The sequence below is a fragment of the Scaptodrosophila lebanonensis genome, unplaced genomic scaffold, assembly GCF_003285725.1.
Source record: "Scaptodrosophila lebanonensis strain 11010-0011.00,11010-0021.00 unplaced genomic scaffold, SlebRS2 tig00000061-arrow-pilon, whole genome shotgun sequence".
NCBI classification, from domain to species: Eukaryota; Metazoa; Arthropoda; class Insecta; order Diptera; family Drosophilidae; genus Scaptodrosophila; species Scaptodrosophila lebanonensis.
The window spans coordinates 9,688,245-9,715,547 of record NW_022060554.1 but is presented as its reverse complement, the minus strand read 5'-3'; the positions used below and the strand labels follow the sequence as shown (position 1 = coordinate 9,715,547).

Genomic DNA, 27,303 nt, shown 5'->3' with positions numbered 1-27,303 from the left:
TAGATTCAACTCCAATTTTATGAAATAGGTTAAGTAGGTTAATCAAATTGTCTTAAATTTGTTGAATGAAAATTGTATGTTTCTTGTGACTAGTGCATTAATTAAAAAGCATTTTTTTCTTCTCGCACTAGGAAAAATTAATAATAATAATAATAAATAATAGTACGAACAAAATAATACTTTTCAAACAAATTCACCTTTTCTTTTGAACAGACCACGTATTTATATATTTTGGACTGAATTATTGGTAATATTCAGGCGCATTTGCAAAAGCATTTAGGTGAAAGACGCTTGAGTTGGCTTTGCAGATTTGTGCATTTGACATGTTTATCTAATTTAACATAACTACATAATTAACAAAAATTTAAGGAATACCAGCTCTTTTGAAAGTGCTTGATATTTTGGTGTTTGAAATACAAAGGAATTGGATAGTCGATATCGAATTAATGCAAGTTAGTTTTCATTTTCTTTAGAGCCTCATCGGAACACTCACAGGGTCGCTTAGTGCCACGAGTTAGATTGTCGACATTATCGATAGCGCATACCCTTTGCGCATATAGGGGGCGAATGTCCTTAATTTCGGCCCCGCGACGGCATTGGGGGCATTGCCCTAACTTCCTAATCGACCGGCGAGCACATTCGTCTCCAAAGAGATGTCCGCAGGACAAAGAGACCAAGCGATGGGGGCCGGATATGCCCCACGGGTGAAGGCAAACGGGACAAGTAATGCTGTCGTCGTAGTCCTCCACATCTCCCCCGTCGTTGTCCCACGGTTGCTGATACATCTTACGCAACTCGTCGCGTTGAAGATCCAATTGTTCCTTCATATCAGAGTGATCCTCTTCAAGTTTCTTCAGCGTCTTCTTCAGCTCCATACTTTCCTTGCGAGCCTGGCTCAGCTCATCACTTTCAACCGACGTGTTAGCACCCATAATAATCGATCACTAGTTAGTTATCACTATGGGGAGAATCAAATCCATTATTTATTACATTAAAGACTACCCAACGATTACCAAATATAAATAGTGGGCACACAAATTATAATTTTCGTCAAGCCGATAAAAATTTCTCGTCTTAATACAATACTGAACTGAATGTGCTATTCTGTATGAACCACTGAGCTATAATACCCGATAATAATGTTGAATGTACTATTCTGTATGAACAACTGAGCTATAATGCAAAGCCAACGTAGTTTTCAGAAAAGACTCGCCAACTATATTTGTCCCAAGTATGTTTGTTATAATGGCTCAGAAAAGTTATAACTTTTTTATTTAAATATATATCTCCCATCACATAGGAACTTATAATAAATACAAAATAAATCAAATTTAAATATACCTGTATAAGTATGCTGAGTGTTGGAATGAGTTTGATTATCCGTTCATCTAACTGTGTTTTGAAAAGGCTGCGTTACTTCGGGCTAACTCTGGGCTACCTCTGTCCCTTCCTTTGTCAGAGTATCTGCCAGCTCGTTGTCCTGGGAATCCAATAGATGTAAACTGTTTTCATGGTTCTTAGCTTATCTACCGTGTTGCTGTTTAAGACGTTTTTCGAGCAGATGATGGATCCAACGCGTTGGATTTTAAAGCTACCTGCTGTCCACAGAAATGTTGATGCGGTCTTCTGTAATCGGCAGCTTAATAGCCTCTTCCGCTGTCTTGTTTATGGCGAATACTTCCATCTAGAAAATACTGCAAGAGTTGGGATGGATCTGCGCTCGAGCCCAGTCCTGTGCGTCACTCTTCAGGTTTAATTAAATTTGATGTGTGTTGGAAATTCTACTATGGGGCAGTATAGCCGTCATGTTATTTCCATTAATTTAAGGTATGTAGTATATAGTATTTCTAACTAAGTACTTATATCGAATGTTCCCCCGAACTCGCTTTGGCATAGGACTGTTAATTAAGTTCCATAGGTGGGCTTAAGCCTTCCCTTACGTGTAGCTTCAGAAGGCTATCTGGCGTTTTGAGCAGGATGAGCTGAGACATATTGTTAAGTACTTAAACAAATATTATTAAAATTAAACAAATTTATTTATTAATTAGTATAATCAATAGTATTATTATTTGTCTTTCTAGATGGCACTATAAGCAAAAAAGCAGATTTGCAATCGTTTCCAAGCGTTCTAAAACACCAAATGAGTTGTCAAGTAGTTGTTTAAATTGTTTAACTTCTTTCAGCTTTTATCCAAAAATGTACAAATTCCCAAGTAAATCAAGTAAAAAATCAAATCAATTCCTGTCTCAAGGCACTTAAAACCGTGTGTCTCTGTGTGTGTGTGTGTGTGCCTGGCATATGGGTGGGGTTAAGCTAAGCTCCTGTTGTGTATATTAAGGATAATAACTTCACTTAGACTTCAAAAGATGTGAGCACGCCTACGCCTGAAGAGGCGCCCCAGCCCAGTTAACCCGCCCAGCTACCAGAAGCGGTGTGCCACTTACCAGTTACCGGTTACCAGTTGCCAGCTAGTACGGGTAGGCCTGTAATGCCAATGTGACGCACTTCACTTAATATAAAGCAATTTTCCTCTCAAATTCACTTCAATAACCAATTTTTCCATGCACACTCACTCGCACGCTCATGGACATGTCGCATTCAAAAATATCAAAAGCAAACTGAAAACAGAAAACGCGACTCTTCTAAGCGCCCGGAAAAGACTTGGTCGCAGAACCTCTTACCTATACAAGTACATATGAGCTCTACAGAAATGATTCATTTACTTATAGTAGATGGGATACACCCTTTCGCTCCTGTACCCTGAAATACTCGCCCGCACCCAGCAGCTTATTCAGACAACAATGACAGCATTCGGCATGACGGACGGTCTATAAGCATCGACTGACTGACGGACTGACTGACTGACAGGCTTACTGACTGACTAACTGTTTTCTCATTTTTGTTTCTGGCGGTGGTTGGGCTCTCCATCTCCGCATAGGCCACAGCATAGAACGCTGAAAACTATCTTAAATTGTCAACTGTAAAAATAAGGCATGATTCACACGCTGGCGGCACGTTGACTGACGTTAACGTCTCTTCTCGTTTCTTCTCCTTTCTTCACGTCTCTTCACTCTTCTCTTCTCATCTCGCATATAGAGGCGGCAAATTCGTTGTAATCACAAATTGACAGACGTCAAAGGATGAGGACGAGAACGGGAACGAAAACGAGGCGGCCCAGCCAGGGTAGTGGGGCAGCTTAAATAATGGCAACATGCGTCAGCGGCATGACAGCCACAAAGCATCACCATGGGCGTGGGCGCATTGGCTCGGTCAGGAGCAGGGATGGTGCTGCTGGTGATGACATGGACAGCTTCTTGGCCTCGACAACAACGACAAGGATATACTGCCCCATCTGCACCCCTCGGCGTGTCCTTAAAGCTGCTCTTGTTGCTCTTTGTTGCTTGTCTGTCTCGAGTGGAAAGCTGCGCGTACGCTTAACACGCACCACACTCACACACATATACACCCAAACACACCCATACACACCCGATACATACATACGCGTCCACACTTACCCACACACAGAGAGGCGAAACGAAAAAACTTGACCCAATTCCTGTGCCTGCTTCTCGGCGCGTGTGTTTGTGTTTTCACTCGCTGGTGAAAAATGGCGTTTATGAAGCGCTTATTGTGTTTGCATTGTGGCGCGCGCTTGTCCCGCGCCTCCGCTTGCGCTTTCGCCCGCTTCCGTTTCCGCACTCGAATGGCGCACGCCACAATGGCCCGCAACGGAGCCCCCTCACCCCGCTTGCATTCACGTCCGAGAGCGCTGTTGTTTGCTGTGCGTCGCTGCCTTTGTCCAGCATGTCGCACGCGCCTCTGCCGACTCGCCTGTCCTCGTGTTTTTCTACTCTCCACTCGAATACCCTGAGTCCGAAAAAATTATAGAAAAGGGACATCAATTTTGTGAAAGTGTCTGCCACAGGGACAGACATAAAGGGAAGGGACGCCATCTTTAACAACAAACATGCTGAGGTCCTGATCTCTTCAAAGCACCAGCTTAATTAATAAATATAATAGTTTAAAAATTATGAAATGTGTAGATGGTTGGCATGCATTATATGCAATCGATTTAGGAAAGTATTGTTTAAATTATCTGTCGGATTTTCCATTTTTTCACCTTAAGCAAATTAAATGTTACTTCACTTTCGAATTAACTGCCAATACATACATACATTAATTAAGTACATATATAATATTACTCTATTATTGGTATATGGATTAGCCATGACTGCCTTTGAAAAGCTCGGCTAGAATATTTGAATACCATCATTTTATTTTATTTATTTTAATTTCTTAGTTTAACTACAGTTTTAAATCTACAGTTTTAAATCTAATAAGGATCTTTGCGTCATTAAAGGATTTTATTTCTCTCAGTGAGGATCTTTGAGCCTCCTCAGAATGGCAATAAAATATTCCCAAAATGGGTAAGCAACGTCTATATAAATAATGTTTCTTAAAACATTTCATTTTCAATACAATTATTATTATCATTAAAATAGGGGCTGCCATTATTCATGTTCTACAAATCCTTCGTTTGTTTGCCAACATAGTGACTCATTGGAATAAAGAAGGGTATTCCGCAGCTGAATGTGTCCAACCAAAGCATGTGTCATTGTTTTTTTCTTTCTGTATTCTTGTCAGTCAGACGTTTTGCTTCTGCCACCCTCCCCAGCCCATCAACGTCCGAGAACACTTTTACGCATTTATTGGCAAAGGTATGGGTATGTGGGTGAGGGTAAGGGTGTGGGTATGTGTGCGTGTGTGTGTGTGTGTGTGTGTGTGCGTGCGACGCATGCCGTCACTTAGACCGAGTGGCGCTGCCGACCGACACCACTGGCCATGGATAGGGAAGCTTTGGGCTGGCCACTTTGACAGCAACGGGAAACGGAAGCGGAAATTTCATGCCCATACGTTTTCATTTTTCGTGTTGACGACTGCCGGAGACATGTGTGCGGTCATATAGGGCCCACAGCCCGTGCAGCCCACACACCCCACAGGGCACTACATAGTAGTACATAAATAAAACCCCCAACAACAGCAACAGGAAAAAGCCGGACTTTGGCACGCTCTCGCCAGACAAGAAGTCAAGCCGAAGTCACTTGAAAATTCCTTTAAAATTTTACAACTTTTGTTTCAATCCATTGGTTGATTTGTGGGTTATCTCTGCCCGCTGGCAGCATCAGCACCCGCTTCAAGGGTTTGGTTTGTCTAGTGCCGTAGAAAGCCATAATACCTATGCATTGGCGCTACACCACATGCGGGCCATTTCGATTTCGTTGCTGGATTTGCGAGCTCAAGTCAGTGAACTAATACTTGTATTGGAATATTGGCGATCCAAGTGATGTGGGCTTCTAGAGTCAAAACAATCTTATCGAACAGCATTTCTTAACTTGACTACATAATAATCTTTTTTACGTTAATCAACTTTTCCTGATATGAACAGATATAGAATGGAATTAAGTGTGGGGAGTAAAACAAACACTAGGTCTTAGTGAAAATTTGATTTTCAACTAAAACGTTCGTTGGACATTTTTTATCCTGATATGAGGGCAGCAGTTGTGGAAGACAAGGTTTTGGAAAACTAAACAAAAATCCACTTGAGAGCTATGGAAGAAACCTGTGCCTCAAATCGTAGCACAACGGTAATACTCTGAGGTGGTTACCACATCGTAACTCCTATTCCTCAAATTCAATTGAATACAATTCAAGCTTGTCAGATATCTTTTTAAATTACGCTATTGCCACTTGATATGTGCGGCACGTTTACTGCCGACCAAGCAGGGACATGCACAGTTCCACACAGCTGAATGCTCCAATTCGAAGCCGTTTTTATTTTTAATAAAATGTAAATTATGCGTCCTTGTTTGATAAATGTCCATTGGAAAAAGTTTTAGTTCGATCTGCTGGTTTTTTTTTTGCATTTTGGTTTCATTTTTGTGGGTTTTCGAGCGCTCCAATATTTTATTCATAGTTGACACGAAATGCGTAACAAATCGTTTTCAAGTTGAAGCTGTTGCGGCGGCATAAAATTTATAGTTTTTCCCTTCGAACACGTTGAAGGGATGTTGTTGCCGATGCCGATATCGATGCCGAAGCCGAAGCTCCAGCCCCTCTTCCATGTCAAAGTGCTGGGTGCTCGACGCTCAAATGAAAAATAAATAAATATTCCCACACACATGTAGCTCTACAGACAAACACACACACACACACACACACAGGGACGCATACGTGGAGACAATGACAGCAGCTGGCTAATAAAAAGCGAATTTGCATAAAATTTTCATGCACGTCACAGCAAACAGAAGGAAAGGATGCCAATGCCAAAGTTACATGGATGCTGGATGCCCTGCAGCCGTCGAAGGCACATGACGTAACATCTAACATCAGGTGCTGAATGAAGGACGCCAGACTTACGCGTACGAGGTAGGGGCTCTAGACTATACAGATTGTGAAATTACTCATCAAGAACGTGAACGTTCTATTAAAACTCATTTAAAATACAATAAGAACTGCAAAGTTGAAGCCCAATAAATACAACTAGTATTCCAGCCTTTTATGTAATCCAACACCCCAACCCCAACTCACTCCATCAGAAGCATTGGAGGCATGTTAAATAATCATATATTTATAATGAATACAATTATATTTAACATTGAGATGATCAGCATCGGAATCGAGAAACAGGCATGGCTTTATTATTTATTTGAATGAATTAAACTTTTCTGAATACAAATTCTGAATTTCCTAGCTATTGGATATTAGGTTTCTTAAATTATTGTTTGTAGGTCTATTTATTAGAAATCATTCATTTTTGATTGCATTTTTCCTGCTTAGGCTATCCTTTAAAATAAAAATAAATAAAATCCATTGAAAATATTGAGTTTCCAAATAGAATCATTGCTGATATTCGAACTATTAAATTATTATTATTAAGTGAATTCGAAAAGGATTCATATTTCACTTTGTGAGAATTTCTCAGAAAAGAAGACGATGATTTTGATTGGAATTAGTGTTTTCGAAATATTAAAGTATGTATTAAATGATAAACAATAAATCATTAATTTGTATTTGTACAATTCATAAGGATAGTCAAATTTATTGAGATCACATTTCATTATACTAGAGTTTAGTTGCTTGTATCTTCAGATATTGCAAAAACTTAACTGTTCATTCCTGGGCATATTATTAAGATTTAATCGAGGCTTACACAACTGCTTTCCAATTTTTGCTCAATCTAGAAATTCTGTAGGATATTTGTGTTAAAGAGTGTTAAAGAGGTTCGCAATCACGTCTTGTGTCGCAACCGAGAATTCGAGATTGGTTGCTCGTTCGCTTAAATACGAGCTAAGGGGTTATTCCAAGCTAGTCAAGAGGAGTTAAGCATTGATGTTGAACTTCTTAGCTTATCTGTCACTTGTCTGGTTGAGATTACTTGAGAAACTTTCCTGGTAGATTAGGTGACAAAGCACAACCTCAACTTTTGGCAGCACATCAGCGAAGCCCGGCCCCATACATCCCCAAAACAGACGCCCCTCCCAAGCCAAGCGGCGCCCCAATCTCCCTAAACTGCCTGCTGACGTTTGTCGGAGGCAGAAAAATGGGCCATCAGCAAAGTTTGTTTACAAACAAACAGCGCCAAGAGGTGGACAGCTCTGCATTTGTCTGCGGACCTCTAGGCGCGTTCAATTTGCGCGCCAAAAGCAGATAAGGCAGACCAGGCCCGATCAGGTCCGGCAGGTCCATGGCGGTAATCGGCTGGGCTTGGCTATGGGTGTCGAGTTTCGGATTTCGCTATTGCCGTCCACTCACAGTGGTGCCCAGCCTTATTGAAGGAAAGATAAGCTGAAAGAAAACAGATGCGAAATGAATCCTTCAAAAATGCAATGCAACATTGTTAAAGAATATTGGATTATGTTTGATTGACAATTCGTTGGCATCTAAAAACACTATTTCAATAATTTTCAAATAGTCGTGTGATTAAGTGCAGGGTACCTGCAATTGAAAATTAAATTAAATTAAATTAAATTATAACACCGATAGTAAGCAAGTGCCGCAGGGAAAGGTAAAAGGAACTCTCAAGAGAGAGTTACGAAAGTAGAAATTGTAGAAATATTATTAAATAATAATGATTTAATGTATTATTTAACTTTCCTTTTTAGGACAACATTTGTATGCACAAATGAAATAATCTTAAAAGACCCCTGCGTAAAATTTTATTTATTTATTTAATCTATCAACAACTAATGCTGTCAATACACTCTTAGTAATTATTTATTTACTTATGATTTATTATATTTATGTATAATTTGATCATTAATAGTAATATTAAGTTATAATTAAACTTTAAAAAATAAGAATGCCTCAAAAATAACTAAACAATTATGTTTATTGATGCCTTCGACACTTTGGGGAGAGTTTTATTTGCCAGTTGGTCAGCTATGCCCCGATTCACAGTCATATGTTGTCAGAGACATTATAGACTTACACCACTAAAAAAAATAGATAGTTGAGGAGAAAACTTAATTGTACTTAAGAGCTATCTAGATGAAGTAAGGCAGAAAGAGAAAAATATACAGAAAGGGCAAACCCTGTGGGGGAAAACTTGATTGCCGGTTAATAATCCAATATTTAGATTAGATAAAGAAGTATTGTGCGTTTGGATTAAAGTTATGATATGCTGGAGAACTTTGAAAAACTTTAAGATTTGATCGCACAATGAACACAAGTTAGAAATTTGGAAGAAGAGACTTTGAAGAAAGTACGTTAAGTCGCAGTCCACTTAATTTCGAATGGAAATACTGAGGGATTTTAAATATAAACTCCTTCTTAAGAAATTGGGAAAGTCGCGTTAAAATAAGGATTATTCATTATTTAAAATTTCGCTTTCTTTCAAACCAATTTGGAAACAGTGTACCACTAACTTTAATTGAAAATCCCCGAGCGCTGCGAGCTCGTAACTCGACATCGAAGTCAGTGTGGCGGCTAGCAGTGGCATCTGCGGTGGCGCACGTGCAACGCGAAGCGGGCAAAGTGTCGCCGTCGCCGTCGTTGCCGCCGCTGCCGTTGCAAATTTCGCGTTTGGTTTTGTTTTTGGTTTCCTTGTTGGGTGCGCAGTTTTTGGCGGGAACTTTTGTAAACAGGCTTCATATTTATTCACGCCAACGTATACTCGTAAATGACAAATGCGAGGCGACGCGACGAGACGCGCCGCGCCGCGCCGCGCCGGCCCCAGCAACGGTGGCAACAAATTTCGCGAAACCCAAACAAGCGCCCGTCGACGACCAGGCAGTGGCACAGTGGTCTGGAGTGCCTCAATCCCCACGTTCCCTCGACTCATGTGAACCTACGCTAATCTATTTTCGCAAACAGGCTCCGTCAGGGGACACCGACAACGACACCGCAGACGCCGCCGCCGCCGCCGACGCCGACGCCGCCAATGTAAACAGATCGAGCTGCGTTATCATGTGGCGGACTGCATGCCTGGCTCCCTGGCTGCCCCACTCTTGGTCCGACTGGATTCCTGGCTGGGTGGCGTCGGTTACGCAAGCCGAGTGAGCCGCAGTTTTCTTTACGTTTTTTTCTTTTTTTTTTTTTCTTCTTTCTGAAATTAGTTTATGCAAATGCTGAGCTCATAAATTTGCTATAAATTTGGCGACAAGAGATCAGCAGTTGGTGCTGCGAGTGTGTGCGGCAAGGGGGGTGGGGGGACATGTTAACGGTGTAGTGTGCGGGCGGCCGCACTTTCGCTTTGTGTGGGAACAATCACAGAGACATGCTGGGACCAGGTGGCCAAACGATGCCGCCATTGCCGCCGTTGTCGCCAGGTGTGCAAGGCAATGTGTGCTTAAAGGACGTTGGGGGGATGGGGGCGAAGGAGAAAACATTTGGCTAAAAAGTGCTGTGAAAAGCTGGCCAGCCGCATGAATATCCCATTGGGAGAGATTGGTCACAAGAGCTGAGGCACAAAATTAATTAGCAAGAAAATATTCGCATACAAAAGTTGGACTATATTTCTTGTAGAATTTGTAAAATGTAAAATTGTCTATAAAATAATAATAACACTGCCTCAAGCTTCCCTTCTTCACAAATTTACCCAAAATAAAAAATAATAATTAATAGCTTGAAGCTTAATGAGTTCAAATACCGAATAGATGGCTAATGTCTGGTTTCCCTTCCTATTGGTTCCGACCATTTGTGACTTTTCGACCACTATGCTCGGAGTGTATAACGAGCTTAGTCTGATTTATCAGATTGGTTGAAAAATGCTTCAACTATTTTCTTTCAAATGCTAAATTAATAGCTATTTGTATTATTTTTTATATTTATATACAATTCAATTATCTAACTGCTTAGCATACATACTGCTCCACTGCTTAGGCTGTCCATCTCTATAACACAAGTGGAGACTTTTCTTTAACACTCTCAACCTATTTAAGGGTCCGTAATTTGTTCGAAAGTGTAGCATTTTTCGCGCCAAAGTAAAACCAAAGTATTTAGATTTGAAATCGATTGTAAATTACTTTAAGCAGTTATTAAGTGTTACCGATTTCAATATTCGGATTGTGCACAAATAGAACTCAGTGCCAGGTAAGATTTACGAAAGCATGGGAGGTTGTTCGCTTAGAAAGAAACATAGAAGTTTCGATGGATGTTGCAAAAACTTCAGCGTTAATTAAAGCCTTTGGATTTATTAATCTATTGACAAATGAGTAACTCTTGCCATCCACACCTATTCTATTAGAATGCGACATTCCCCCGAAAATACAATCAAATCACAATGTTGAAATCTTAAAGTACACAAAATAATAAAATATTGATTTATTCGAAAAATTGTTGTCTTTAAAGATATCCAATTCCGAAAATTATACAATTGAAACCAACCAATTTATACACCAAAATTTGCTAAATGCATACGATTTTGAAAAATGTTCAAATTTATTTTTATGTAGCGGGAATAATATGTCATAAAATTATGAAAGAAGCAGAGTATGAAATCAGGTATAACTATGGCACTAAAATATCTATTGAAAAGTGATCGGGATATAGCTTGCACTGAGCTGAGTATTTATGCAGATATATATTTGCAGAATACACCCTGGCAGTTATAATAACTATTAATAAATAAACAGTTTATTCTGCAACTTTTGAACAAATTATAAAAATAATTACTGCTATATTTTTAAGCGCCTACGGGTTATGTTTAAATTATTTTTAAGACCGATTGTTGTAGGCATTCGCCTTCTTCAAAACCGACTACCATTTGAAAGGATTGTAAGGAGGATTAACGTAAATCTTGTTTTGAAATTGGTAGAACGAAATAGGTAGTTGGGACAGTTTAGGTTCATGTTGTGCGAACTTTGTTGCTCACAACGGATTCGGACTTGTCTCAATTTTTGAAACGCTGCTTCCAACACGATCAAATGATATTATTGCCAATTTTGAGTATAATAATTCCAAGAACAACGGGAGGTGTGGATAAAACCCTTAGTCTTTCTTATCTTTTAAGTTGAAATTATAACGTTGTGTTAGTAAATATGTTTATTTTAATTTATAATATTATATGATAATAAGTATAAATCATAGTTTTTTTGTAAATAAAATAAAAAATAAAAATAAAAAAGGGGAATATGAATGCCAAGTTAAGTTATTCAAGCTCTTGACCTTTCAGAGATCGGGCAGACGTGCGGACAAGCATGACTATATGAACTACAGGGTGCGCCATCTTTTATGTCGGTATGCAAACATTTAATATCCTTGAAAATAAACAACCGATTTTCAAGTATGAGATACTTTTATTTAATTTGGTTCTGTACAATTTCTTGAACTGAGGTTTTCAACACTGGTCTACTCAACTCAATCGGTTCACTAATGACAAGTTATTCAATATCTACATACCGACATAAAAGATGGCGCACCCTGTAGTCTTGTCATACTGATCAAGAATATATATATATGCTTGATGGAGCTGTCACGCCTCATTCTGTATGTTACATATATTTGCACTTGGCTAGTCTACCCTTTAACCCTTTGGGTGCAGGGCCCCAGGCTTGTCTGCATTTTCTCAGACTATCTTGGCTCTTGAGACTAAGGTTTATGGAGTAATATAATTCTACAGGGATTATGACTGGCAATGGGCCGACTTATCGGAACTGACGATTGCGACGGCGACGGCGACTTCCACATTAATCCAAACAGATCTAATCGGAAATCCACGCAAGCCGTAAATGCCATAAATCAGTCGCGCTCATAATTCAGTTATAACTGGGCATTAGCCCAGTCAGCTGGACGCTTTCGGAATTCCATTCCACTGCTAAACGATCGTTTAGCGGCTTAATGGTGGTCCGGCCGGGAAGTCGATGCAGAGGACACCCACACACACCCACACACACACACACGCACACGTGCGGGCCAGATAATAACTCAGACACCTTGCGGCCACGGCTTATTTACGATGACCAACGAGGGCTCCGCCATCAAGTCAATAGCGAAAATGCACGAGCCCCAGGGGCGGGCAAGGCGGAGGTGGGAAGTGCGTGTGCAGTGTGTGTGCGTGAGAGAGGGAGAGAGAGAGGGAGAGAGAGAGGGAGGGAGAGAGGGAGGAGGGTGCTTGTGTCGACAGTTGAGTTATCGCTTTGTTTACACGAAGTGCAACGCGAGTGTGAAAGGGCGATGGGCTGCGGGGGAATGCAGGCGCGAGGCACGCAATGGAAGTCACGTACGCACTTGAAGGCGACCGCCACGCCACGCCACGGTTTCGGCAATTGCGCATCGATTGAAGTTCGTTTACGGAAGTGCATGAACAAATTACCTCGGATTCTATCTGTAGGCATCGATAAGCCGAAGAGCAACGTACATATGTACGTGTATTGCAGATATGGAAGGTGCTAGGCCCGCAATTAAGGTCGAGTTGCTCAGGCGCAGCAACGTGGGCTCACCTGTTCGGCTTAGCCACAAGACAGTCACGCACCTGCATGTCAACGCCATGGAAATCCATCAAGAGGATTAACGGTACGATTTTTGTTCAAAAAGCGGACGGGTGGAATGAAATTCCCGATTAAATGTTTATCGTGGCATACCAGAAAAATGTAAAAAAATTGAGTTGTCGTCAGTCGAGAGTGTTCAAAACTTAGGAAATCACTTAAGAGATTACCACTCCACACCGATATGTAATAATACTACTATGTATTTATGTAATAATGTATGAGCATGCATCTTGAATGGTATTCTATGGTATTAAAATCTTCGCGAAAATGCCAGAACAAAATCAAAGTAGCCTTTAATAGCACGATTTATTTTTGACATTCAAAGAAGACAACCTATAATGGCCAACAAGGCTTACAACTTGACCCTAAACTCCTGAATAAAGCTGAGAACTTTCAGTTTCTTGCATAGAATCACATAACACGTAAAGAACCAAATTATTTGTATGAAAACATCACTTTCTCCACTTCAAGAAGAACAAATAATTTAGTCTTCATACAAGTAAGATATAAATTCGCAAGCTCGGAAGGGTACTGTTCGGCTGTGGAACGATCTTCCGCATTAGCTGAAGACAATTACCAGGAAGGCGCACTTTAGACTTAAACTCAAGCACATTTAAATAACAAACATTACACAAACCATTCACTTATATTTGTAATAACTTAAAGGTAATCTGGTGCTTGTAACGCTAGTATAAGTTTATAAATAAATAAATAAGAAGCGGAGGGTTTACTGAAAATTCGTAAAACTAGTACATTGTTGCGTTTTTTCCTACTTAGTGATCTTTTATGGCATTCAAAAACTCCATGTACATACTATGTATGTACTTCTACATACATATGTACATCTTTACATACTTATATTATTATATTATTTGCACTCTCGATGTCTACAAGACTTCAAAGGAGCTTCAAATGATTGAAGTCGTTCTGAAAGTTTGCACGTCTTTGCGATTCGGTGTGTGTTGCGTGCAACACAGAGTTAAACCAAACAGTTTGGACAGAGATTACATGCATATGACAATAACTACATTTATAGTTGACGTATCACGATGAAACATAAGTACTGAAGATTGTAAGTTCCAAATTTGAGTACGAAATTCAAATAATTACGGGAGCTATGGAAAATTACTTATAGCGGAGAAGTGGAGGGGGAAAACGGAATGAACAAAAACTTGTCCTTTCTCGGACCTAAGAGCATTTGCATTTCAAGGTTTGTTATTCCAGTTCTGATCATTTTCACTCATACAGACAGACAGAGGGACAGATAGGCATTTAAGGGGTCTTCCATGCCCCCTTCTCTTTGTTATACATATGTATATGTATGTATGTACATTCGCACCAACTAGCATACCCTTTTACCCCTTGGATATAGGGTATACAAACACCCGCTGACTGGTTACTTCAGTGAGAGCAACGAGTGAATACTAATGTACATACATATGTAATTTACAAACATATCCAATATTTTGAGCTAGAATTGAAGTTATGTTAATGGGAGAAGTTATGTTATCCATTAATTTAAAAGGATAACACTCTCTGTCAAAGAATTCTTATTATATTTTATTTGCGCATGTATGTATGTATGTATGTATGTATTGTGCCGGTTACGATAAAAAATTCGGTTCCTCTCGACAGATTTGGTCATACCTTTTTATAAATCCGGGCTTGAATCGGAAATCGATAATTTAATTTTATTTTATACGAAATCTCCCATCCATTTCGTCTCCCTCTAGTGTCTCTTAGAGTTTCTTGAAATCGCAGAATGCATCAAAAGAATGCGGCGCCAATTTAAGGGATTTACGAAAACTGGATTAAGCCCGTAAAGGACGAAGTTGTCAAAGTTCCTTTTTCACACTTCATAACTAATTTCCTTTTTGTCTACCCTTTGAATCCTTAAGACGGGCTTAGCTTATTATTCCACGAAACTAGACCTTTTCTATGCATTAGTGTGTGTGTCCATACATGAATTGGAATGCATACATAAATTAAAAGTGGATATGTACATAGTATAAGGAAAGCTCTGATGAGGATGTTCGCGGAAAAACCGTTATAGGGAAGTTTCACTTCTATATATGTATGTATGTATGTACATTTGCATATATGTACTTAGGTATGTACATACATACTACGTACGTACATATACATACATAGATATGAAAAAATCCACATAAATAATTCCTATTGGGTTTGAAGCCAAATTTTCATTTTCCACTGCCGAGGAAAACTACCCACCAAAGCAGAGCGGCAGCGTTTCAGTTCAAAAATGGGTCAAATGCAACTGTGGTTGATGGGTTTTTGGGGGTGCTTTCTTTTCCAATCGAACGGTTCGTCATGTATTCAATTCCTCATGTATACAGTACACAAACGACCATCTGCACACACACAGACACATACACACACACACACACACATACACACAAAACGCAAACGCGCACACATGCTTGTGTGCACGCATTTCCACGGGCGCGTCGTACGCATACTTGCCCAAAAACAAAACAACGGCAGCGGCAGCAGCAGCAGCAGTGGCAACAACAGCGTCATCAGCTTCTTCTTCTTGTCTTCGTTTTTGTTTTTATTTCGCTTTTCGTTACGAGACCTTTTACACGCGCGCAATGCCGTCCTGCACCACCACCAGCCCACCTCACTTCCCACACAACACATGTTAAGCTACAGCTAACGTATTTGTTGTTGCTGCTTGTGTTGTGTGTTATTCAGCGGGTGGTGGTAAGAGAGGGTTTGGTTGGGGTCCGCAAGTGAAATTGGCACGATCTTCCATCTCTGTCTGGCGGCTGCTGCTGCCACCGTCGTGTTGTGAAATTCTCAAACCACACACACATACAAACACACACAGATACACAGTGTCACACATACACTCACAGACGCATTCGAATTATAATTGTTTGTTATTCTTTTGTCTCGCTCGCACATATTCGCTCGCTCGTTATCGGATTTCAGAAAGCGAAGCACAAAACGAAAAACTGAAAAAATACTCTACTACTACTACGACAACAACGACAACGACAACAATCTCCCCCCCTCTCACAACACTCAGCAAAACCCATCGCATCGTTGGCCCCAACAACAAAATAGGGGCCCCAACCATTCCATTCATGCGAACGTCAGCCTCGCGTAGTAGAAAGAGACAAATGAGCAATAGAGCGATACGTCGATTAGGGGAGGGCGGTGAGGAAAAAAATTATTTACGATTTATTTTGATTTTTACACTGCAGTCTGGTTCGAGCTGACGCTGCCTATCTAGTAAGGCAGAGAAGAGGTTTTTATGTCAGCGGGGAGTGCGGCGTGCAACAGCACCAACGACATTCCTAAGAAAATGGAATGGAAACGAACTGCGTCGGGCTGGGGTACAGTCGGCATTGGTACGCGCAAGCGCAGATCTCGGCACTTTTGAAGAGCGCGAGTGAATTGTGGATTGCAAGTGTTCATTTATCAGCGTTCTCTTTGTACCATTCTCGCAGTGTTCCTATGAAACGGCATGACTCTCTTTGGTTTTTCCCGTTTGTTTTTATGCATTCACTTTCGTAATATTGGCCACTGTCTCTCCCGCTCTCTGTTTTGGTGCCACTCCGCCTCTCCCCACACTAGTTCATAACAAACTGCTTCTTCTTGATGCTCTACTCTGCTCTGCCCTGCCTCGCTCTCGTTTGCGTTGTTTGTTGTAAACTGTACGTTCGTTCGTTTGGGTTTCACGTTCCGTTTTGTGTAAATTGATCAACTCTGAGTGCTTGGTCCGTCCGTCAGTCTGCCTATCTGTCCCATCATTTGCTCGTGCCTGTTTCCCTCTTGGCAATCCATTACAGCGACAGTTCATAAAATTAGAAATGTAAAGTTTATTGGCGAGTTTTCTATTTTTGTTTCTGTTTCTGTGTCTGTTCGTTCTTCTGCTCGGTCCCCAGCACGGGCACTGCTCTGCTCTACGTGTGTAACTTCCAACCCAACACAACACAACAGTGGGACTTTGTTTAATGTTTGTCGCACTCACTGCAAGGTGTACTGTACACGAACCGTGCAGCCAGCGTTGAACGTTCCTTCTCTAACGGGGGAGGGAAAATATATACATACATGCATACATACTAATGTTGTTGTTGGTGTTGTTGTTGTTCAACCTGGACATGAACGTCGACGTCGACGTCGCAGTCTGCCTGTCTGTCTGGTTGCCCACCACCCTTGTCATCGTCATCTGGTTTTATGCTCTTTCTCCTCCTAATAGAAGTGAAATCAAAATAAACAAAATTAATTTAGTAAGTTGAATGAACCGCTTGGGATCTAGATCTCTATGTGTGCACGTATACATACGTGTAAGCAGAAATATACATACATATGTACATGTGTATGTATGTATGTGTGTATTTTTCTGTGTAATTGGAATTGTGAGTCAATTGTTGAAAGCAAGATAGTCTTGAATTAACTTCTTGTTAATATGCATGAATAGTGTACATTTGTATGTATGTATGTATATGGAAGTGGATAATGATGTTTATGAATATCCAAGCTGTTGTAGATACATATATACATACACATTTACATAGAAACATCATCCAGCATCCTCGCAAGGATAATTAGGGATCTTGAATTTTAAGTAACAGAGCAAAGAATAAGCACTTCTTAACATATTTTTTATTTATTTTTATAATCAATGAGTTAAATGAGGAGAGGGACGGAGAAGGAGAGAGGTTAAATAAACTTTGCTATTTGCCCACATTTTGGTCAATTTTTTCAAATACTATTTGCTTATTTTTATTTTTATACCCTGTACCCGTAGGGTAAAAAGGGTATATTAGGTTTGTGCAAAGTATGTAACATACAGAAGGAAGCATCTCCGACCCCATAAAGTATATATATTCTTGATCAGCATGACGAGAGAAATCGATCTAGACATGTCCGTCCGTCTGTCCGTCCGTCTGTCCGTCTGGATGAACGCGAGGATCTCAGTAACTATAAAAGCTAGAATAACCAAAGTTGGCATCCAGATTCTCCTAGGTCCGAGTAAGGACGAGTTTATTTTTTTTTTTTTAATTTTTCCCCCCTTCCCCCGCTGCAGAATTTCGTCAATAGCGTCCACATTTCAAATGCTACCTAAACCAAATTAATAATAATTAATATATATTTGTCTACTGTTGTTCAAAATTTTATTTAATTCGGTCAATTCTAAGAAAAGTTATTAGCGAAACAAATTCTCGCCAGTACAACCCCCACAAACTGCAGCAACAAGTTCGCTCTTCTTCTTCCTCTTTTTGCTGCTGCTATGGGCACATATAACTCAGTGACGGAAGTTTACCTGGGTACAGGGTATTACACTGTCGGGCTTGCTCGACTGTAGCGTTCTCTCTTGTTTATTAAACAAATGTTCTCTATTGTTATTGCTTTTTAATTGCAGTCCCAATAACTTTAACAAATACTCGTGAAATATATGCATTTTGAATAAATTTGGATAGTACAGTACCAGAAGTCATCCTAAATCAGATCAATGCTGGGCTCCTTTCTCTTAACCTACATACTTACATACGTATGTACAAATGTACTCGTATAAAGAGACTTTTTTTTTCAGTGTACAAATGAAGAATATGTATGGTTCTTAAATCAACAGTCTTTTGATTTTACAGATATTGGAAGCAATGCATATTAAGTGTGTTCTTGCCACTCCCATCGATGTTGCATTCCTTATGGAAATAAGGAAATAGGGATTATATAGTAAAGCACAGTAAAGGGTGTAATAGCTTATTATATTGTTGTTTTTCACATCAATCTTTAATTCTTTCTTTCATTACGAAATAGGATCTGTGATGATTTCTGGAAATAAACGTTTCTTCTTTTGAAGCGTTAAAGAAGGAACAAATCTGAACCTTTTCTTAAATAAACAATACTAATAAACATTGGGTGAGGCGTAAAAGCAACCGATGGCCTAAAATGGTTCAAGGAGTTTCCAAGCTTAACGAATTCTTTCAATTTCAATATAGTCCGTAACTTTGAATAAAGAAGCATCCTAGTGATATTTTAATTTGTTTTACAGGCTGTCAGGCACCGCAGTTTGCTTGCAAGAGGACTCCTTCCTTCCAGACCTTTGCTATTCTTACATATATTTGTATATATGTATAGTTAAGATGCCAAGCCTGTATGCACGGATTCAATGCTTATATTAAATATACATAGAAAAAAAGCTTCGTTTTGGGATAGGTTTGAATAATAATGATTTTTTTTTAATTGTTGCCCTATTGAATTAAATTATTATTAAATCAGATCATGTGCCTGGAGTAGTGGCATCATCTATTATATGTTGTGCCCGTTTTTGGAATTGGTTCTACGCGATGAAGAGCCAAAAACAAACTCACGGCATCCGCAAATAGCATGTTGCCTGCCCATGGATTTATTGGATACTAGTTTCTAGATATATTGCATGCACATATAGATATGTATCTAGATACATACATAGATATGTACGTACGTAGTCGTAGACTTGAATGGCATTTCAAGGAGGGCTGTTTATCGGCCGCGACTGTGCTGGGCTGGGGCGAGTTGGAGCCCTGCCTCCTTGCCAGATACTCGGGAGTGGGAGAGCGCCTATTTTATTATAAACAGACGATTTGAATATTTATAAAGCCAGCCGGGGGAATCAATCAACCCTTGAGCAAACCCACTCCCCATACCCAATCCCACAGTGCTCACAAATCGTGGACAGGCGACATGAAATGTGCGTGCTGTGCCGTGCGTATTGGGTCGACTGGGTGGGTGTGGGAGAGGGAGAGGGGGAGGGGGAGTTGGAGGAACTATAGGTATAGGTAGAGGTGTCGGGGGACACTGTTTGTCTGCTGCCTTCTATGGTTTCATTGGCGTCCGCTGGCGTATTTGGGTCAGAAGCGGCTTTGAGATGATGGCGCTGGTCTGGCCATTGGCACATGGCCAGCGAATCAGCCAAGCCAAGCAGAGCAGCGGGGCGGACGGACGGCTCGTGCGGCGACAAACACTTCCTATTGGACGCGGATGGGCATCTTCAGTGGTCGCCTCGCTTTACATAAATGGCCGCGCGTCTGCGAGCCGGGAAATTCGCAATGTTGTGAAATTTTTTCCAAAAGATACATCCGCGCTTGCTCTCTCCTCTATCTGTATCTGCGGCTGTAATTGTCTGCGTGTGTGTGTGTCTGTGTGTGTGTGTGTTTTTTTTTAGGAGAGGGGAGTGTGGTGAGGTAGAGTGAGGTGGAATGGCCCCGGCCATGTCGGCGGTTTGCGTGCTGGTCCAAAGTCCATATTTGGCTTTAGTCGAGGCAGTCGCTTGTGACGGCGCCGTCGTCGACGCCGACGTTCCGACGCTGCGTCGCTGCCGGCGTTGTTGTAGTTGTTTAGTTTCAGTGGTTGTTGTTGCTGTTGCTGTTTCTGTTGCTATTGGTGGTGTTGTTGCAGCTGTTATTGTTATTGTCGCTGTCGTTGTCGTTGTTGCTGTTGCTGTTTCTATCTCTCTCTCTCCCTGTCTCTGTCACTCTGTCGGGCTGCTTTGTGCTGTTTATCTGCGTTTGAATTTTTTGTTTTGCTTTGGCCGTTTTGCACATTGCATAACTGTTTATTAGCGAAGGCCGTCAATACAGCTGCAACAACAACCACAACAACAACAACAAGAAACCAACAACAGAAACAGAAACAGCAACAAAAACGCAAACAAAACATGCAAAAAGCACATCCAATGCCACAAAATTGTTGGCTTAAATTTATTTGTTGTTGTTAACTTAATTTATTTACTACTAGTTTTCCCATTAATTTTTTCAAGAGTCTGTGTGTGTGTGTGTGTGTGGATCGCCTGTTACATGGACGCAATGCTGGCACTACGCACCAAATTATTGGTAAGCCACCTTGAATACATGACTATTTACAAGTATGTATATCAATCATTGTATTTTTGTGAGATTGTTAGAGCTATGCATGGGCGTAGCCAGGATTTTTGGCCGATTTTTTACTATCAAATTATTTCCACTACACAAAAAACACATGAAAAATATGGATAAATAGGGAAAAAGGAAATTCAAAATAATGAAAATTTGAAATTTCGAATGCAATAAAATGTAAAAAAAACTTGGTAAAAAATAAGAAGATTTGTCATCGTGGAACTAATATCCATTTGGTCCCGTGCGACATCGAGAGTGTAAAATTTAAGAATTTGAAATTATGTTTTCTTACATAAATGATAAATTTTTATATACTCGTATATACTCGTACAAGTACATACGTGTACATCTTTAAAATGATTGAAATCTAGATGAATAACACCGGCTGCGAAAAAAATAAAGTGGCGTGCAAACGGGAAGAAAAATATGTAATTTTTCTAATAGGTGCTGCTCTCAGTTTGAAAATCAATTTATAGTATCAACTGTAGTTAATTTTCAAAAAAGAAGCTAAAATATAATGGGAGCCGCATCTGGGGTCGGGGCAGTTATCGAAAGAACGTTATGGCAGATAAAGAAATCTAAAATCATTTTGTTTCGACAGTTCAGAACTGAAACTGCATTTTCTGAACTATTTTTAAGAGACAATAATGGACAACGTTTTAAAATTAGTCGCATTGATATATATTGCCTCAGGTTTCGATAAAATCAGCGAACCGTTGGCCGGAAAAACAACTTATTTGCCCCATTGCCCAAAATCAACCTTAGCACTAAATATAGGGCTAGTAAAGAGTTATAATTTGAGCATATTAACACAATATTTTCATGCCCATATACATATATGTATATGTATATATTCTCAACATTATATCTTCATAGCAATCTAGCTGATAAATTAACCGTAGCCATAAAATGGATGTCTTTTTTCGTGATTTTTGTACAATTCAAATTTGTCTGCAAAATTTTGGATTCGTTCAGAATCTACGGCCATGGAGCTATGCACTCATGATTGCGGAATATTTGTAACGGTATTTAGCTCCTACGTACATAGTTGCTAGAGGAGTGCCAGATACCGCTAGCTTTACAACATGTGCTAGGTTAGTGCAGATACTACTAAGTGGTTAGTTCTTAGGGTACTTAATAGGGAGTGGCCAGTATCTTGCCATGTAATTGTTATTTAAAAATATTACAAACATTTAAACTAACAGTAATACATTTAAATAAAATAATATTATAAGTACATATACTCTCTCTCTCATTGATGGTAATATCTTAAGATCCTGATAGTCATAGCTATTTAAACCCTGTTAGCTGTAAGTTTTTAACTTTAAACTAGCATTAAATAAATAAATAAAAATAATATTATAGTAAATTATAAGAAGCGCTAGCGCCAAGGCCTTTAGTTTTGCTATTCCTGTTTGGATAAAAATGAGTGGGTTTCTAAATTAGATGATTTCTTAATTAGGATGTTTAAATTACAATATTTTATGAATGTAATAATTATGTTTGTTTGTATACTAAGACTGAAGACTGTTGTAAGATGGAAGACGGAAGAGAATTTCAGTAATGGGTTTTCCTGATACTATCAAAAATACGAATGATCGACAGGCTTTTCCTACATAGAAGACAAGGCTTGGTATCTCCAGAGACCAATTCGGAGGCGGACGAAGATGCTTGATTTGAGCGAGGGTAATTGCTAATAGATTTTGGTTTTTTTTGCTTATTTTATTTAAGGAATTCCTTATTTGGCGAACATCTTCCAGAGTAGACCAACTGTTGCTGGCAACTGTGGCAAGTTTTCGCAATATTTGTTTTCCATCAGTGAACAACCAAGTGTTATTCCTCCAATAAGTGATGAATGCGAGCGATTATCTTAATTAATAGTTTATTTAAGGAAGTAATATAAAGTAAAAAAGAAGAACTTCATATGATGGCTATTCGATTTGGACAAACCATTTACCACTCAAACGGAGAGTTTGGTAAAGAACGGAAGATTTTTTACGTACAATGATTAGCTCTGAACGGTGTTATTTTCTTATATAAAAAGACATAACAACATTGTTGTCACTGCTAGTGGGTGTTACTTAAAATGCTCTAGAACTTCTTCCATCCAAGGCACTGGCACTTGCGATCCCAATTATTTAAGCTTGGTAGACAGCGCTGACGAAAAACATATAAGTTTTAAAAATCTGTATACTTATAATAAGGGGCAAGGGCGTAGGCAACTTTTACCAAAGGGGGGCCCAAAATTTAAACTTTTGATTAAATAATGCACGATGCATTTAAAAAATAATTTATGCATATGATCAATGAAAAAACTTCAACAAATCCAAATCAGTTCCATTCTAAGGCGAAATATTGCGGACTTTATATGGAAAATCTTGTTGTAGGGTGGCGCCACGGGGACTTGTTAGGGCGGGTGAGAAGCCGCATCGTGTAGCCAGAAGTAATTCTGATTTTTGAGGATATCAAGCAGAGTTGCCAAATACTCGTAGCCGATGTTGTATCGATATTTTATATTTTTTTGCGATTTTCTATTAGTATCGATAGCAATTATTCCCCTTCCCTACCACACACCCATGGCTCAATGAGTGATTAGCTGTTTTGAAAGGTAAAGGCGTCGATATATACGGTATTATCGATATCGATTGGCTATACCAAGATTGGTATTTGACCCCTTTTTGTGGCTAAAAAAGGAACCGTCACATACATATACATATGTGTAGCTAGCCATGCGTTTATCTTCAATTGTAGTCGCATTTGTCATGAGTGCTGGTTCTGAAAAGACTGATTTTCATTAGTATTCTGGCTTTTTAGATGAGAATAGTTGGTTGAGTGTCACCAATAGAATTTACTACTTGAGTAGAGTATACTAAAGCTTCCTTAGTACGCAGGACATACAGACTTGTACACGATGGGAGCCAAGAATTCAGTCGAGCAGCCCCAGCAGTTGGAGGAGGCTGTCCGGGAGTGTGAGGACCTGAAAACGGCATTGGGATCTCTAGAAAAGGAGCACGCAGAAGTGGTCGGTCAGCTGGAACTGCAGCGCTTGGAGCTGCGGCGTCTGGAGCAGCAGAGCCAGAGGAGCAACGAGAATGTTGTGAGCGTCTACGACGAAAGCGTTATGTGCTCCATCTGCTATGAGCCGTGGGCGATTTCCGGCAACCACCAGCTGGTCTCGCTGTGCTGTGGACACCTCTTCGGAGACCATTGTGTTCGCAAGGCTTTGGAAAAATGTAAATACTGCCCGCAGTGCCGCCGTAGAGCCGCCATGAGGGACATACGCCCCATACACGCACATCGAGTGTGTGCGATCGACAATAGCGAGAATCAGTCGCGAGTCGGAAAGCGGACACTCTGTTCATCAATTGAGCCCGAAAACTCATCATCAGATGAGTCCTTCAAAAAACCAAGGCTCCAAGACGACTAAGATAGCGATATTTATTTGTTCCAGCCCACCAACCAGCAGCTCGTTTGTAACTAACCATTCAATTTTGACTTTAGAACGGTAAAGCTGCCCAATAAAAAGAGTTATTAAATTAAGAGAAATGTTCAATGTTCTTTGTCCTTTGGCCATTCCAATAACACAGGACACAGTGTAATCGAATCGTTTCAAAAGTCGTCAACTAATGAGGTATGCTTACCAAATCGAGCATCCTTAAAAGTTTACATTTTGGGTCTTTATCTGAAAATTTAACAGGAAATGAGCAAAAAGATATTTCCAATTTCCAGACGGCTAAGAGTATTGCAATCGAACAATAATTTGACCTGGCTTTGGTCTGAAAATGGGGCCAGTTAGTGCTGCAAAAATTCTTGAATAGCCAACAATTTCTTGAGCAATTCCTGAGACCTAAACCCACCCATTTATTTCGTTTATTTTCCTTAAAATCTTACCTTCTGCAACTAAATATTACTATAAATTTGTTCACTTTCAATATTTACTAGATTATTTCAAATTAGTACCAAAACACACCTATTTTGTTGTCCAGCTAAATTTTGACATTGAACAAATAGCAATATTTATCAAGATGAGCTCTAATTGCGGGAATTCCCCATTTCATTTCAAAATTGCACAACATCGCTAAATAATTTAATCACTTCATTTTACACATTTTCGGGCTCTCACTATTATTCTGTCCAGGTGTGTGTGAGTATAAATAGTACGTAGTGAATATTCCTTTCTCTCTAAAATATATAGTCAGTTGTGTTTCATGCAAAAAGATTGTTTCAGGTTTTTAACTTTTATTCAAATGGAGGCATAAAGCAAACCTGAACCTTATCGTCGTTCAATTGAGTTTCGAGAACCAACCAGCATGTAAATTCCAAACCTCTTAATTGCTGTGAAAAATGTGCAAAAATAAATCGCCAGCACCGTTCTCCTGAAATGGGTGAGCAACCAAACCCCAATTAGAATATCGAATGAGTTGGCCGGCAACTGTAAAAGCCAGCTGCTGGCACAGCTGCAACAAACAGACCAGTTGCTGGAAAAGCGAATAAGTACGTACTCGTATAGAGAGACTAGTACTTAACTACTAATTGCATATGTGCATTAGTTAGTGACTCTGATTAGCGTCTGTGCTGAGTCCAAGTCATTTGGGGCTTCCAAGAGAGAGGGTCTCCGTTCATTTCCAATAAACCTTCTAAGCTAATGAAGAAAAAGCTATATACGATTATATGGATCTAAAATATATACTTACATAAATCATTACAAATATTCGTTAGAAGTAAAGAAATATAAAATAAATACCAATCAGTACTTAATTACTTAGTCGACAGAACAAATCTAATCTCTCGACGTATGGAAAAACCGAACAAAAATTATCATATTGTAAAATCGTTAGAGTCAAGATTTAAAGATTCAAATAATGACTGGCACTTCATGAGAAATTCTCTTTACACGTCCGGTTATCAGTCGAATATATATATGTATAAATCAATTAATGCAATAACATACACTTTTTTGTACATACTTGTATTTAACAAATTATGAACTATCATGAAAATAAAGTGGATTTTGAGGAAAATAATTTACGGAATATCATGAAAAAAAAGTTCCTTTTAATTATAATTATAAATATCTGTTTGCTTTAACACGTATACTAAATGAGCATTCCTATGAAATAAACTAATTTGCTTTAAGACCTACATACTGTATAATTCTACATTCAATTTCCATAGTTTATAAAAACCTAGATACACTTAAAACTTGCATACCGAATCGATCTAGCGAAGAAGCTAGTCGAACTTTGTTCAATAAATATAGTTCATGTTTTCAATGAGCCTCAAATTTAAAATATAACTAAAGTAATAGAATAATAGCGTGATTTTATTTTGTAATCTTCAATAAATATTTCAAATGCGAAATATATTTAATTACTCCTAATCGGGTCTGTTTCTAAGGCCGCAGAATTTCACGTTTTACGGAATGACATGTGTACTAGAAACTCAAAAAAAAAATGAATTAATTAATTAATAAAATACGTAGGGTAGGTTCTGCTTGGAAGTATTGTAGAAGGTTTAGAAGTCAGGACTGCGTGAATCTAACATTCTATGTTTTTTTTTTAACGCTTGGTAGCTTTAGATCGTAAAGATGTTATTTTTTAAATATTTAATTTTCACTTATACGAGTATTCAGATTTTTAGACATAATCACTAGGCTTAGTGAACAATATTCTCTATAGCCCCCAACAAATAGCAGAGAGATGTGCCATGGGCTCGAAAACTATTCAAAAACAAATAAGTTAACAGCGCAGTTCTACGAATGACCTCTAGACGCATGCAACAAAGTATTTACAAAGTAGTCCCAGCTGCCCCCTACTCCCCCTAGTCGCAGCGCTCTGTCATCTTAGAGATGACACTTCCGGGTTCTAAGTTTGGCCAACGAGAAAATAACATCGAAATTTGTCAAATGCAGCGTAAAATTGACACTTGAAGGGACGCGCCAAAATAAAAACAATAAATACGTGGAAATTGCAGAGGAGACGCGGCACTAGGGTATTGGACACGAGACATAAGCAGTCTCCCATCCCCATCCCCCTTCCCGTTGCCGGTCTCGTCATTCAACCGCTCTGCGGCCTGTCAGACTGTCACTTTGAGGACGCAGCTATGATGACAAATTACTTTGAAAATGCAACAAAGTTGCGGACAAAATTAAGCGAGAAGGAAACCGAATCGCACCGTCTAGGGGCCGGCCAGCTGGGGGCCAGCGGGGGTGTGGGGATGCGGGATTGCAGCGCCCAGAAGAGCTGACAATTGCCGCACAAATGTCGCTTTCGCTGTTGCCCATTAAACGACACCACACGTGTCGTGGCCGACGAATCCCAATCCGAATGAGAATGCGAACACGAATGGGACCAGCGGAGATTGCCACAAATTCAATTTCCGCAAATCTCTCACTGAAACAACAACAACAACCACAGAGGCAACAGCAA

The 27,303-nt window shown here is 39.6% G+C and overlaps 2 protein-coding genes across 3 annotated transcripts; one reads left to right on the top strand and one right to left on the bottom strand.

The window, feature by feature from the left end:
* Positions 1-296: 296 nt before the first annotated feature.
* LOC115624849 (E3 ubiquitin-protein ligase RNF4-like) lies at positions 297-1,102 on the bottom strand. The gene is made up of 2 exons (XM_030519693.1): positions 1,014-1,102; positions 297-958 (listed from the first exon to the last, which is right to left on the bottom strand). Exon 2 carries the CDS (start codon positions 930-932, stop codon positions 444-446), a length of 489 nt encoding a protein of 162 aa, XP_030375553.1. The 5' UTR covers positions 933-958; positions 1,014-1,102; the 3' UTR covers positions 297-443.
* Positions 1,103-23,630: 22,528 nt separating this feature from the next.
* LOC115624943 (E3 ubiquitin-protein ligase RFWD3-like) lies at positions 23,631-24,415 on the top strand. 2 transcript variants are annotated; one of them, XM_030519794.1, is made up of 2 exons: positions 23,631-23,702; positions 23,760-24,415. In XM_030519794.1, exon 2 carries the CDS (start codon positions 23,787-23,789, stop codon positions 24,300-24,302), a length of 516 nt encoding a protein of 171 aa, XP_030375654.1. In that variant the 5' UTR covers positions 23,631-23,702; positions 23,760-23,786; the 3' UTR covers positions 24,303-24,415. The 2 variants fall into 2 exon arrangements, with proteins under 2 accessions (XP_030375654.1, XP_030375653.1); XM_030519793.1 differs by having other exon boundaries at positions 23,675-23,698.
* The last annotated feature ends 2,888 nt before the right edge of the window (positions 24,416-27,303 follow it).

Excerpts from the sequence above, each read along its gene's own strand:
- LOC115624849 (XM_030519693.1), bottom strand. The coding sequence starts at position 932 with ATGGGTGCTAACACGTCGGTTGAAAGTGATGAGCTGAGCCAGGCTCGC.